Below are 14,042 nucleotides of genomic sequence, written 5' to 3'. Positions count from 1 at the left end.
CATGTAACTATTGCCATTTATTCTGGGTAAAAGAGAATAAAAGATTTATTTGTTTGAAAAATCAAAGCCTTGAGAAGAGATTTGTGGATTAGCATCAGCTAGACCAGAACACCTGCTATAGGTACAAAAGCCCTAACATTCAGTTCTCTGCAGTTAAAAATAATAAATTGACATTGAATGGGATCAATGTTTGCCCAATAGAGCCTTCTCGAGTACAGTAAGTACCAAATGAAGGAGAACAAGATAACTGGCTGCAATGCCACCTCTCATCTTCAGCTGATGTGACAAGAAATAGTTTTCTCTATAAGATTGTACTGTCCTTAAGACTGGAAGGTGCAATAGATTATTTATATCAAACTCATTTCTTTTTCAGCTGAAAATGGTTGCAGAAACAATCTTCAGATATACTCCCTCAAAAAGCCAGGGGAGAGAAGTAGATTTGGTCTGCTCTTGCAACAGAATTAAACAGTTGAAATGTATAAGAGGGATCAGGACAGTTTGAGGGAATAAATCAAGAAAGTTAAGCCAATCAAAAAATTGAACTCAGAAAAAAGGAAAATTACCAGCCTCCTCCTCTCCCAGTGAAAAATATTTATAGTTTTTGCTTTGGAAGCCAACACCAAAATTGAGCACATTAAAATCCCTCCCTGGGGCAATTTCTAATACCCCTCCCCCCCATTCTCAGGTAGGATTTCAATTCTGACCAGCAGGAAACACAGCCTGGTGCATCTCCTTGACTCTAGAGATGCTCCAAATAGCTGCAGAGGAGGTTGTATTGCTGTGTTCAAAACAATAATGAAGTCAAGCAAAAGAGAGTGCCCGTGTGCTTGTTATGTTCATGTTGGACACTGTAAAGCCGCCAGTTCTTCCAGCGTGGTGGATTTCTTGGAGAGATTCTGGAATAATCCTTGGGGATTAGACCTTGAGGCCCCACCTGTTCCCTCATCTTCCCCCTTCCTTTGCTGTCCTGTACCTGTCACTGGAAGCTGAGCAAGACCCATCTGTTCCCGGGGGAGCCTTTGGCGCAGCTGTCAGACACGCTCAGCTGCCCTGCTATGCAAAGCACGAGCTCCTGATTTAATTCACCCAACAGCTGCCAAGATTGCATTATGCTTCTTAGTTGCAGACCCAGGGAGTACTTCAACTTGATCTCCAGGGAATACTTTTCAAGTGGGGCTATGCGAAAAATTCAGGGGCATTCAACCTTCTGTGGGGAAAATGGATTCCTTAAAGCTTTCAGAATTTGAGCTCAGTTCAATCTTCGAAACACTTCAGATCACAGGATGACTATCCAGAAAAAACGTCCACACCCTAAATCAGTGTCTTGAAACATCTAATTGAGTTTCCATATTGTGCTAAGCTTTAATGTGATTTGTTTTAGCATGCAGTGTGAAAAATAATCATTTGGGTTTCTAAATCATGCTTTAGCACTTAGTATGATGTGCAAACCCTGTCAACTACTGTTTTTACATTAAACTGCCTTACATAAACAACAGATAGAGTGGAATATCTGAGCTCAACTATTGTCCCAGAGGTGCTTTTTCAGGAGACCACTGGATTTGTTTTTTCATTGAAGACATTTTGCTCCTCATCCAAGAAGCTTCTTCAGCTCTGACAGGATGTTGGGGAATGGCAGGATTTTTATTCCTTGCAGACAGCTGGTCATTTGCACCCCTTTAGAGGGCCGTTGAAGCACTTGGAGATTGATCTGAGTGGTGCTCGTGGTCTCTGTAGTCTGCCATTTCCCCCCCCCCTCTGGAAATCCATCCCTACTCCCACACCTGTCAGAGCTGAAGAAGCTTCTTGGATGAGAAAGAAAACATCTTCAACCCCTCTCCCCAATAAAGTCCAGCTGCCTCCTGAAAAAACACCTTTGGGACAGCCATGACCTGGAAGCTCTACATACAGTCTTTTAGTGATACAATTTGGGATGAACACCCTGTGAATGGTGTGGGGGTAGGAATGGGTTTCCAGAGAAAAACCACAGACTACAGGAAGGGGGAGCATCACTCAGGTGACCCAGAGGACACAGATCAATCTACAAGTGCTTCAACAACCCTCTAAAAGGATGCAAATGACCAACGGTCTAGTATAAACCCTTCCATTCCCCAACGTCCAGTCAGAGCTAAAGAAGCTTCTTGGATGTGAAACATCTTCAAAAAAGAAATCCCCAAGAGAGTCCTGTTGCCTCCTGTAAAAGCACCCTTGGGACAGCTATGACCTCTACAGAACTCAGCCATTGTGTGGGCAAATAATCTTTTTAGAATCCTTTTAGATCGATTTAGGTCATTAATTTGAATCTGCAGCACCTCACTTTCAGGGCTGGGAAGGTCAGAAAATTGAATTATCTGCATACTTGCAGGTCACCTTTGCTCAAATAATTTGGTCAGAAATAACATGCTCTGCATCCAGTGGAAGCTACTAGATGGCAAATTAGAATAGGGAAATAGGAGAAAAATAGGGGCTTGTGGGACAGCACACCTCGATTGAAGAAATTGAACCTATATTTTCCACCTGAAGGCAGGAAAAGCAATGGATGGAAACTAATCAAAAAAGAGAACTAACTTAGAAATAAGGAGAGAATATCAAAGAGAGCTCCAACCTACCGATAAAACTAAGAAATTTCCCAACAGAACAATAAATCAGTGGAACAGCTTTTTCTCTAGAAGTTGTAAGTGCTACTGGAGGTTTTCAAGGATAGTCTTTTGTCTAAAATGGTTTAGGGCAGTGATGGTGAACCTTTTTTTGGACTGAGTGCCCAAACCAGAACATGTATGCATGCTGAAGCACTGGAAACCCAAAGGCCAGCTGGCCGGTGGACATGTGTCGGCCACTAGGCCTGTTGCCCAATGAAGTATCATGAATAACAATTTATTCTACATGAATCATTTTGTATTAAGTAACAGTCTAAAACACCAAAGACTTCAGAAGAAAATTGCAGCATCAACAAGACTGTGGTTTGGTCTGTTGCATTCTCCTCTCTAGGAATGTAATTGCTATGCATGGTTATCTTCAAATGTGCTGAATTGTGACTCCCATTGGCCATACATGGAGATTCTAAGAAGTGTTGCACAGCACATTCAGGATACAATTATGGGGATGGAAGCAGAGTTGAGGTAGGCTGCGAGTGAAATGCCATTGGAGGGAATAGCAGGAAGAGACAGATGTTCAGCCATTCATTAATCTGTTATTCCTTGTCACAAATTTCTGGATGCTAAAAATATGAGAAAATAGTTCTTTATCATGGGATTTGCTTACATGCCCTTTGGGGCATGCATGTGTCTGCATTCTTGTGTGTCTATGTCAACCAGGTAATAAATGAGTCCAATCATCTCTTTCCAGAGAAATAATGAATAAAAATTGAAATCAATGGTAATAAGGGATGGATTATTTTGTGGGTACAAATATACCAGTTTCTTTCAGTTTTACTTCCCCCCTCCCAAAGTCTTCATGGCTGGCTTCAAAATCAAAATCAGTTGTGTTCTTCACCTGGAATAACCTTGAGTTAAGCTGAATTTCTGTTATTTATTGTAATCTAGTGAGAAAAGCATGACACGTACAGCAACATTTATGCAGATGTTTTTCTGACAATTCAAGAGTTACAAAACAAAACAAAACTATGGCACTGTTAGGATAAAATTGAGCTCAGATGTGCTGGTGTGCTGATAAAAGCAAGCACTCCTTCATTAGAAACCCATATGTTTATTGGGAGGTTTCCTGGGGTGATGGTGGTCAGGAGAACAAATACCTGGCAATGCAGAAATAAGAAAGAAAAAAAGCTTTATTCTGAATAATGTATTATAATCTAGTACATTATTAATTGGTGAAAACCGGGAGGCCTACATAATTGAAGGCATGCAATTCCTCGCAATGATCTTACCTGGATATTGAACTCATGAGCTCTGAGTTATCAGTCAAAATGACCTCTTGCTTTCACTCATGGTCTGTTCGTCAAGAAAGGAAAAGCGCTGAATTGAGTCTTTCTTTAGGCATGCGTTGGTGATAAGGGAGGTTTGAAGGGCCAAGAAAGGACATTCAGAATCTGCAGAACTACCTAATTCTCCTCCAGTCACTCCTGATCAACCAGCTGGAAACTGGCAGGGGAATACTTATCCTCAGCATTAATTTTCTACATATCACAAGAGGGAGACTGAATTTATTTATTTATACCAATTTATTTCCAAGACTTGCTACTTTTAAAAAAAAAAGTTGGCAACTTGGCTGTCTCCCTTTTCCAGTGATCTGCAGAAGTTCAGCATACAGGACCCAACATTAACATCCCCAGGCAAAATAATCTGGAAGAATTATTTACTTCCTGACAATTATACAATTTACTGTGCTTCCTATATTTTGTCAATACAATGTTGCGTAGAGTCTGTTCTGTCTGTCTCACACTTCTTTTTGGAGATTTAATTCTAAACAATCAAGATCTCTTTAACCCTTAATGAGTTTTCCAGTTTGTTCTAAAAGCCTTCCTTGAGCTTTGCAGTAGGGCGCTCTGAAAGCAAGAACTGTCTTCATTTTTATTCCTTCCCAAAATTTGTCTTGGGATACAAAGCAAGTGCCTTTCAAACCTCCCTTATTGGTTAATGTTCCAGGAAAAATTTCATACTGCATTCCCTTCTCAAATTTTTAATTTTTGAAATTTCCTCCATTTCCTGGAAACCATCTGGGAGTCAGGAATTCTGGGTCGTCTATTGCCTGCTTTCCCTATCTCCCTTTTACTTCGAAATAGCCTTGAGTACATTTAACCCTGGACATTCCCCTAAATTACTAGGAACCTGCAGTCTACCAGACCGCTTGTAATTCCATCTATCCCAACTACTGCCTATAAAAAGTGACAGAGACATTCCAAAATGTCAGACAAATCTATTCGCAACCTAATCTGCTGAACTGGAGATGGGTGATCGAACCTTAATATGGTGCTGTACCAGTGACCCTTCTCCTGTTATGCCGGGCACCTTTAAACTCTTCTATGTCTGGCACCAGGACGACTTCAAAATGTCTGACAGCTGAACTTTGGGATTTGGAATGAGATTCAACTTGCTAAAAGCACTTCTCACCAAGGTGGCTTTTTGGAATTGTTTTAACCATTGTATCTGACTCTTGGTGACTTTATAGGCAAGTGTGAAGCACAGCAGCTTTCAGTTGTTGGATGTTCATCTTTGCATCAGATTTGATGTTATGAAGCTAGCAAGTTCTTTGCTTGCCCCTTCTTGTTCCACCAACCATTCCTAGCATCAGTTAATTTGCACGCACAACATGGCTAAAGTAACTCAGACATAGCCTTATGATTTTAGCTTAGAGCAGTGATGGCAAACCTTTTTTTCCCTCTGGTGCCAAAAGAGACGCATGCATGCTATCACAGCCATAATTCAATGCCAGGGGAGGACGAAAACATCTCCCCCCCCCCCCCCCCGGAGGCACTCTGCAGGCTGTTTCCCAACTTCTCTTGAGCCCAATAGGCTTGTGCTTCACTGGAGCCAGGAGAGGGTAAAAATGCCCTCCCTCATCCCCCCCGGAGGCTCTGTGAAAGCCAAACATGCCTCCCAGAGCCTCTGTGCAAGCCAAAAATCAGCTGGCCGGCACACACATGCACATTGGAGCTGAGGTAGGGCAAAGGCTCACATGCCAGCAGATGTGGTTCCGTGTGCCACCTGTGGCACCCGTGCCATAGGTTTGCCATCACTGGCTTAGAGTGATATGTCTGGTTTTATATGATTTAACACCTCTGGCCATCCATGGTATACACGATAATTTACACTAGCACCACAGTTCAAAGTCATCAATTATTTTTCATTCAGTCATTCTTAACTTTTGGGACTACTTCAAAGGAAACCTGTAAGGTAAATTTCCTAGACCTGAAAGAGACAGGAACATGCATGCCCACAGAAAGGCTAGATCCGGATTCAGTCACACCTGAAATTAATACAAGTTAGTTAGACATGACCAAATTCTCAGTAATTTTAATAGTTGTCTTTAGCTACATCAAGATCCAGCTCAATGGGCACTGCCATTATAACCATTGGCCCAGCGCCATCAACATGCTTCCTGAGCTTGCAAAAATCTCTAACTGCAGCAGACTTTAGAAATTAATCCATCAAAACTTGGGCTATATATCACTGATTAATGGACTTTCTTTAGTACAAAGAAGGCAGTGCTACTTGTGAGATGTTCCCTTCTCTCCTTTTTTCAAAAGTATTCTAACTTTCCATTCTCCTTGGCATACCAGGACAACTAACATTGCAGTAATTTAACTTAACATAAAGGCTTAACCTGGACATGCATGACAATTTCAGCACCCAGTCTGGCTCTGAGATGTTCATACCTCCAATTTGGTAGGATGGTAGCTAATTTGGGGTGTTTCATATGGGGTGATTCTAATGATGATAATAGGAGCATGTAGCCAAATTTCCTTTCCTTCAAACACTGAAGCTTTGAATGAAAATGAGCCAACGTTTACTGAATTCTAGCACAAAGACCTAGAAGAGATAAGATTTATGTTTTTACTGGAGGACATATAAGAATACCAGGTTCTCTTAAAAGAGGAAAAACATCAGTTTTAGAGAGGGAGATTTTTAAAATTGCTATTTATATGTTTTTCTTTTTCTTTTCTTTCAGCCTCCACCATCTTTTTAATCTTTTAGGATGGCCCCAAAATGTTTCTCCCCTTCCAAAGTTGTATTCCGTGTAGTGCTTGTGTTCATATGCCCTCAAGGTTATTTTGCTTCTTGTGACAACTGACCATCTCCAACCACACAAATGATCGTAGTTATGCACTAATTAAAATTGTGCTCCTAGTCATTCCTTGGTTTCTGTGACACGGCTGCCAATTTGAGTATTTTTTGGCCTTGGGTTGGTCATCGACTTGTCTCTTCAAGAAATGACTTTTCTACATTCTTCAGAAGCGGAGGAGAAAATAACTCACCATGTGACCTGCTTCCCCCCCCCACACACACACACTTTTACTCCTTGAGGCCGCAAACAATCAAACTTGAAAGTCAATGGCCCACAAAAGATATTTGGTGAGCCCCACCAAAAAGAATCCTTTAATATATAGCAATAATGAAACAAGATACACGAAAGTCAACAGAGCTGTCAGCACTTGGGACACAGGGACTCCCTGGCTCAGGAAACCTGGCCACAAACAATGGCTTGATTTTTCACAGACAGACCACATTTGGGATCTCTTCACCACCATCCCAAATGCAACCCTTAACCAAAGTAGGTTCCTGGGCAGGATGGAAGGGAATGGAAGGCCAACACACACACATATTTTAAAACTTAAGTTTTTGGATTTGTCTCGTCACCTAACTTTTGGGGCTCGGGATTAAAATGAGTAAAATCTCGGCAGCCAGACTGTCCTTTGACAGGACCCTCCCAGATCAAATGCAGGGGGCGTGGCCCGGCTATGGCTAAAAGCATCACGTCTCTGGATGGTGCACTCTGTTCCATGTGGAATGGTCTATATTACAATCTAGGAAGCTTATGCACATTTATACAGAGGACCTTTGCCCCACGCCTGGGGAGCCCCATGAGACTATACAACAAGTGTGATGAGTTTTTAAAACATTTTCCCCCATCCCTCCCACTCTCCTTTCCTCCCCCCCTCACTTTTTTTGTTTTTGTTTCTTTTAGTGTTTCTACATTATGTACATTGTTGTGCTTGTAGATGGATCCATCAACTGATGGAGGCAATCTGTCAGGCTGTATCTGAGGAACGTTTGGTTCTTTCAGTCAGAGATGCTTTTCTTCACTTTTGCAGTCAGCAGGAAATCACAAGGGAAGCTTTCCTGGCTGGAATTTGCCTGGGGTCCTTCTGTGGGGAACAGCCTCTTTTTGAAGAGAGAGAGACAGCGGGCAGGTTGCTCATCTGCAATTGAGGATGCTGTCATCATTTTGCTGGAAACTGCTAGGTGAACTGCTGCTCTGTCCATATCAAGGCTGTAGAGGTTGGACAGGAAGAACTACTATAGGTCATGGGGAGCAGGGCTCCAGATCCAGGCAAGCTTTATCTGTTTCTCTAGATATAGTGGAGCTCTGATGTGCCTTGGAATTTGTTCTTTAGACTCCATGAGGAAAATGGATGAAGTGTGAGGTGTCAGTTTCATTCCGTAGCTCCAGATGATCAGGCAGACGTACTCATCTCAAGATATCAAGAATGATGCACATGATGGGAGTTGTCAGTTCTACTAACATTTCCAAAGGCTAATCAGATGCATTTCTTCCTGCCCTGGCTGGACATCTTGGGAATATTATGAGAAGCAAGACAATGCCCTGTACCTGATCTGGCCTGAGCAACACGATAAAATGCCATTTTTCAGGAACAGTCCCCATCAACAACAGCACCACTATTTCTCCTGGGCTGGAAGGATTTCTCAAAACAAATAAACCAAGCATTCCTAGCCTCCCAAGGGAGCCCTTTTATAGACAAGAGGGAATCCTAGCAAAAGTAGATGGCTGCCTAACCAAAGTCCCTCGCACTGACTCACTAGCAGGGCTTCATGGCTACCACCAGGATACAAGGCAAGGTCTCTCTCTTGATGACAGCCTGGGAAGCCACGGGATGAATTGTAAGTGAAAGTGTGTGTGTGTGGGAGAGCGAGAGAGAGGGGGGAGAGAGAGAGGGGGAGGGAGAGAGAGAGAGAGAGAGAGAGAGAGAGGTGGTAGGTGGAGCATGATGCCTGGGTTCCATCTGGGGTGGCTTCAATTGTTCTCAAACAAAGAGAGCAGATCATCGTTGCTATTATTGGGAAGGTCAGGGGGGCCCAGGTAGGACAGCAGCTCATCTGGATTTGTCAGCTCAGGAAGAAGCTGAGGACAAGACAGAGATAATCAGGGTTATTTGCTAGTTCTGTGGTGGTAGAACATCACAAGCGTGACCAAGCTAAAACATACACAATCAAGAAAAATGATATGGGGGAATGGGACATGAAAATCCCAAGCAAGGGGCCTGGAGAAAGATGGAGACCACCCCCACAGCAGAAATCTGAGGGTGTCCTCTTCTAACTGCCAGATTGAGTTCTTTTGCCTTTGACTTCACCTTTTTTTAACAGAGACCTGTAATTCTGGGGCTGAGCCCTCAGCCCCAGTATAATCAATATTTAAATCCAACGGTTGCTTTTCTGCCTTGACTATCTGAAACGGGTCTGTCTGTCATTGATAAGTGACAAAGGCAATACAATGAACTAGGCCAACATGGGATGAGACCTCCCTGTGCTGGAGTTACACTGAATAATATGGCAGGCAATAACTACTCTGTATTAGCCTTGTAGCTTCCTGGCTAATGTACCATTGCCATGTGTTAAATAATAAATAAAGATTACCCCCAGTTCTCCCTTTTCTGACAAAAGGTGAAGACAATGGTCTTCCGTTGGACTATTAATAATATTACCACTCCACTACGTTTCTCATCTGGTGATCTTGCTGCAAGCTTTGTGCGAATTACTATCTTTTTCATTCCCATATGTCTGATTTTATTATTTGACTTGCATTTTAAATTGTATGCAATTATATTAAAAGCCTATGGCAGAAAGAAAGGCATAAATATCAACTGTCTTTTTAAATAGGCCATGGCCTAACCATGCAACGTTGCTCTGCGTCTGCAGGGAAAGGTCTTTGCACTTCCTGCAAGAGGGTGGGCAAACAAGCCCTTTCTGCATCCCAAACTACCTCTTAGTGAGTAGAACTGAATTTTTCAAAGCTTTATTTTTTACATGGGTGAGGTTCTCGGTGCTAAACAGATCTTGTAGAGACTTAAGTGTGTATCTCATTCCTTAGACTACTCTCCCCACGTGGGTCCCAAAGGTGCTTTTCCAAGAGGCAATTAGACTTTCTTGTTTTTCTTTGAAGACTTTCACTTCTCATGCAAGAAGATTCTTCAGCTCTCACAGGATGGTGGGGAATGGAAAGAGAAAAATAATGCAAATGACCAGCTGTCTACAAGGAATATAAATGCTTCCATTCAAAGCTGAAGAAGCTTCTTCAAAGAAAAACAAGAAAGTTCTCTTGGAAAAGCATCTTTGGGACAAACATGACCCAGATGACTGAGAATCTACGTAGATATGTCCCCCAGATGGGGTAATTTTTGTGGAAGCTTCTAAGGTACCTACAGTAGTGGCCAAAATTGGGGAAACCTTTTTGGAAAAGTAGTATTTTTGAGGTTTGATGGCAAATAACACCACTTTTTGTTTTGCCGTAGTGCTCTAAAATTATCTATCTTCTGTCCAGGTAACCTGGGTTTTAGCCCAGTTTAGTCTTTTCAATCTTCGTTTGAGAGATAAAAGTGGCTTTTTGTAGAATTCTACATTTTAGGCCAAATTTCCTGAAATCTGCACCAAACAGTCCTTGCACTCAACTTCACATTACACTGCACCATTTCATCTTGTATTCACCCAGATGATATTCTTCTGTCATATAGGCACAATCTCTTAATTCTTCTATCATCACTTACTGTTGTGCACCTTTTCCTGCCTTTACCAGTGTGGTTTTGTAGTAACTCCTTATAACTCTTCAAAAACTTAGAAATGGCACATTGGTTAGTTTCATTTCATTTATCTTCTAATTTCTTTATAACTGTATAATACACTTAATAATACTATTTTACATCACTTTCTGGGCGACCAGTCAACTTTGCACCATTACTTTAATTTTATTACGTTTTACAAGCTCACTAAATCAAAGAACACAAAAAAATCCCAACCAATTTGATAGCAATCACATAACACACTGACAAATGTCCTCCTCCCAGCTTCAATACATGACATCATTAACTGAATACTACTATGATTTGATTGGCTCATTGCCAAAACAAGATGACACCTGATTGGCTCTCTAAACACTCATGCTCACTGGCTACAATTGGGAGGAAAGCTACCTGAAACCAATCTAAGCAAATTGTGCTTCATTTTTCTGGTTATTTTGCTATAACTTTTCATAGAATAGAGATAATGGTTGCATTACATTCTTGATTAATTTATCTTTCCATTGATATATAATTTTATGGTACTACTCCAAAAAAAGTGGAGTTATTAGCCATCAAACATCAAAAATACAATTTTTACAAAAGGTTCCCACGATTTTGGCCACTCCTGTATTTTTACTCCTAGCCTTCCTGACAAGCCACTAGGATTTGGGAGCAATAAGGGAGCAGAGAAGAGTATGCTGGCAAGGCAGACACTAGTTTGGGTCCCTTCCCTCCACTCTGTGTGCCTCTTGGAGACCTTCTGATGTCCAGCCGCCATGAGGAACATCATACCAGTTCTGTTCCTACATATGGGCACAGCTGGAGGGGGGAAAGGAATTTGGGGCTTCAGGCATAGCCAGAAAGGGAGAGGGGAAGGTGAGCTTGGGAGGGACAGATGCACACTACTTACGTCAAGGGAAGGTTCAGGCCCGTCCACAGGTCCAGGTGGTGCTCCCATCCCAGGACCAGGATTGAAAGGGAGTTCCCCTCCGTGTGCTGGGCCTCCAGTGCCTGACTGTCCCGGTGCCTGGCGTGATGGTGCGGGAGGAAGAGGGGGATTCCGATGGTGGAGCTGCTGTTGCTGCGGTTGTTGTTGCTGCGGTGGCTGCTGGCCCTGCTGGTTGCTGAGGTTGGGGTTATTTAGGCCCTGTTGCACAGGATTGTGTGAAGAAGGATCCATCCTGCTTGATGGAGGCATCTGCAAATCACAAAAGAAAGAAGCAAAACGGATGAGAAACAGGCGGGCAGAAAGAGCTGCAATCCTGAGAGAGCTTCATCATCCCATCCCCACAATGCAGACCCACAATCCCCCAAGGTTCTTCCATCCCATCCTGTGCATTGCCCCAGGAGACTGCACTCCCATGTGGTGCTAAGACATATGTATCTTTTGTTGACCTGGCTGGGTCTCTACACCAGCCTCAATGATCAACAATAGTTATAGTTATAGTTTATTAGATTTGTATGCCGCCCTTCTCCGAAGACTCGGTGGATTTAAGAATGGTGGATTTCCTCCGGGTGGCTTACAGTTACATAAAAGCTAAAACATAAAAACTTAAAGACAAAAATTAAAACCAAAGACACATGAGGTGGGCAGGGTAGAGTGGGGTGGGGCGGGGTGTGTGGAGTGGGATCTTTTATTGCTCAACCAACCACCCCATTGTGCTGTGTCCCCATGGGCCACAGGCCGACCCAGGCCTTGAAGCCTTTATGAAAAGACAGGAGAGTTGGGAACCAGCACAATGGAGGTGGGTAGTTGAGTAATAAGAGATTCCACCTCCTCCCACTCTGCCCCTGCCCTCCTCTTGGGTACAGTGTTCCCTCCAATTTTTTGGGGTGGGTGGGCGGAAAAGTATAGTGTCTGAGCGGCAGTCTCTTCGGGACTGGGCGGCACAGAAATAATAAACAAACAAACAAATAAAAAACCCACCCTGTTTTGCCTCAGAGAATTTCAAAATAAAATACTGTACTGTGTGTCTATAAGAGTGAGCTCATAATAGGGCAACTCTATCAATATCAAAATGCCACTTAAATAGTTGAGCTAGTTTCAAACTAGATTTTGATTTTCTTTCTCTCTTCCTTACTCCCATTCTTTTTCTTTCTCTTTTTCTTCCTCTCCTTTTTCTATCTGTTTCTCTCTCTTCCTCTCTCTCTCCTTCCCTCTCACTCTTTCCTTCTCGGCTTCTGGGCAGGTTCGAAAAACTCTGAGTTGATGATGATTTTTAAGTGCACCATGGCTCACTGCTCAGCTTAGAGGGAACTATGCTTGGGTATATATTTTAAATAAATAAATTAAACTTATAAGGCTGTCTCACCATGCAAACCAAACACAGCTAGTTCTCAACTTACAAGTTTGCTTAGTGATTGTTTGAAATTATAACAAGACTGAAAACAGTGACTTAAGACCATTTTTCACACTTATGACCATTGCAGCATCCCCATAGTTATGTGATTTGCATTCAGATGCTTGGTAACTGATTCGTATTTATGACTCTTGCAGTGTCCCAGGGTCATGTGATTCCCTTTTTATGACCTGACAAGCAAAGTCAATGGGGAGACCAGATTCACTTAACAACCATGTTACTTAATTTAACAACTGCAGTTATTCACTTAACAATTGTGGCAAGGAAAGTCATAAAATGTGGCAAAACTCATTTAACAAATTGCTCACTTAGCAACATATATTTTGGGCTCAATAGTGATTGTAAATTACATATTCTGTCTTAGAGTAAAATAAGCATCATGTTAGCAATGGTGGAGGCGTATCAACCCTTCCGGGTATCCAGACAGAAAACAGGACCAAATGAACTAATTCTGTTTTATTATAAGACTACAGCAACAGAATCCAACAAGTCTGAAGGTACAAATTTCCCACCCTTGATTTTAAATTGTTTGATCCACTTGGTGGATCTTTGCTAAGTTTCTTCCCTGACCATTAATCCATTGGGGTTCCTTCCTCTCTTTTATCTGTTTCCTAGGCAGCATTTCTTCCTATTGTCCCTCAAGGTCACTCTCACATTCCATTCCATCATCCAAGTCATCTAAACTTCCATCTAACTGATTTCAGGATGTTGTGCATCCTTCTTGCACTGCAGAGATTTATTTCTGGTTCTGTTGCAGTGCCTTATTCTGACTGGGATATGCTTTCATCCACTACCTTAACAAGGTGCAGACTCACACAAACACAGGCACACACGTCTAGGAAAGGTTTGCCTAGCAGTTCTTCCAGCATCAAACAGCTTCAGTACTTCTGTCACCTGAAAGAGGAACTGTCTTATTCTTCAGGGTCTCTGGCAGAAAGCACCTTCCCCTGGAGATAACCTGAGGAGGGCCCCCTGCTGATGAAGCAAATAGTCCCCTTCTTTTCCTCCCTCCTTGGCTCAGTGGGCTGCCTGAAATTAAATTTATCTCAAAGTTACACTGAGTAGGCTGAGGAGCACCAGTCCCTCAAACCTGCTATTCTTAAGGGAGTGTTTTTTTAGCATGAGGCTTCTTTTATGCATTGAATCACTTGAAACTTTGGGTGATTTTTCTGCGGGGGGAGGGGGGTGTCTTGGCTTATTTCGTTATTCATTTCTCC

The 14,042-nt window shown here is 42.4% G+C and overlaps 1 protein-coding gene across 3 annotated transcripts in view; it reads right to left on the bottom strand.

The window, feature by feature from the left end:
• Nucleotides 1–7,021: 7,021 nt before the first annotated feature.
• Nucleotides 7,022–14,042, bottom strand: part of ZMIZ2 (zinc finger MIZ-type containing 2) — a 101,928-nt gene continuing 94,907 nt past the window's right edge. For all 3 annotated transcript variants that reach the window (XM_070765330.1, XM_070765329.1, XM_070765331.1), the window contains exons 18-19: nt 11,376–11,663; nt 7,022–8,814 (exon numbers count right to left, since the gene is read on the bottom strand). In XM_070765330.1, the coding sequence (XP_070621431.1) occupies nt 8,707–8,814; nt 11,376–11,663 (396 nt within the window). In that variant the 3' untranslated portion in view covers nt 7,022–8,706. The remainder of the gene's footprint in view (nt 8,815–11,375; nt 11,664–14,042) is intronic.

Source organism: Erythrolamprus reginae, chromosome 12 (genome assembly GCF_031021105.1).
Source record: "Erythrolamprus reginae isolate rEryReg1 chromosome 12, rEryReg1.hap1, whole genome shotgun sequence".
In the NCBI taxonomy this organism is placed as follows: domain Eukaryota; kingdom Metazoa; phylum Chordata; class Lepidosauria; order Squamata; family Dipsadidae; genus Erythrolamprus; species Erythrolamprus reginae.
The sequence above is the reverse complement of the archived record's forward strand: the minus strand, read 5'-3'. Positions and strand labels throughout refer to the sequence as shown.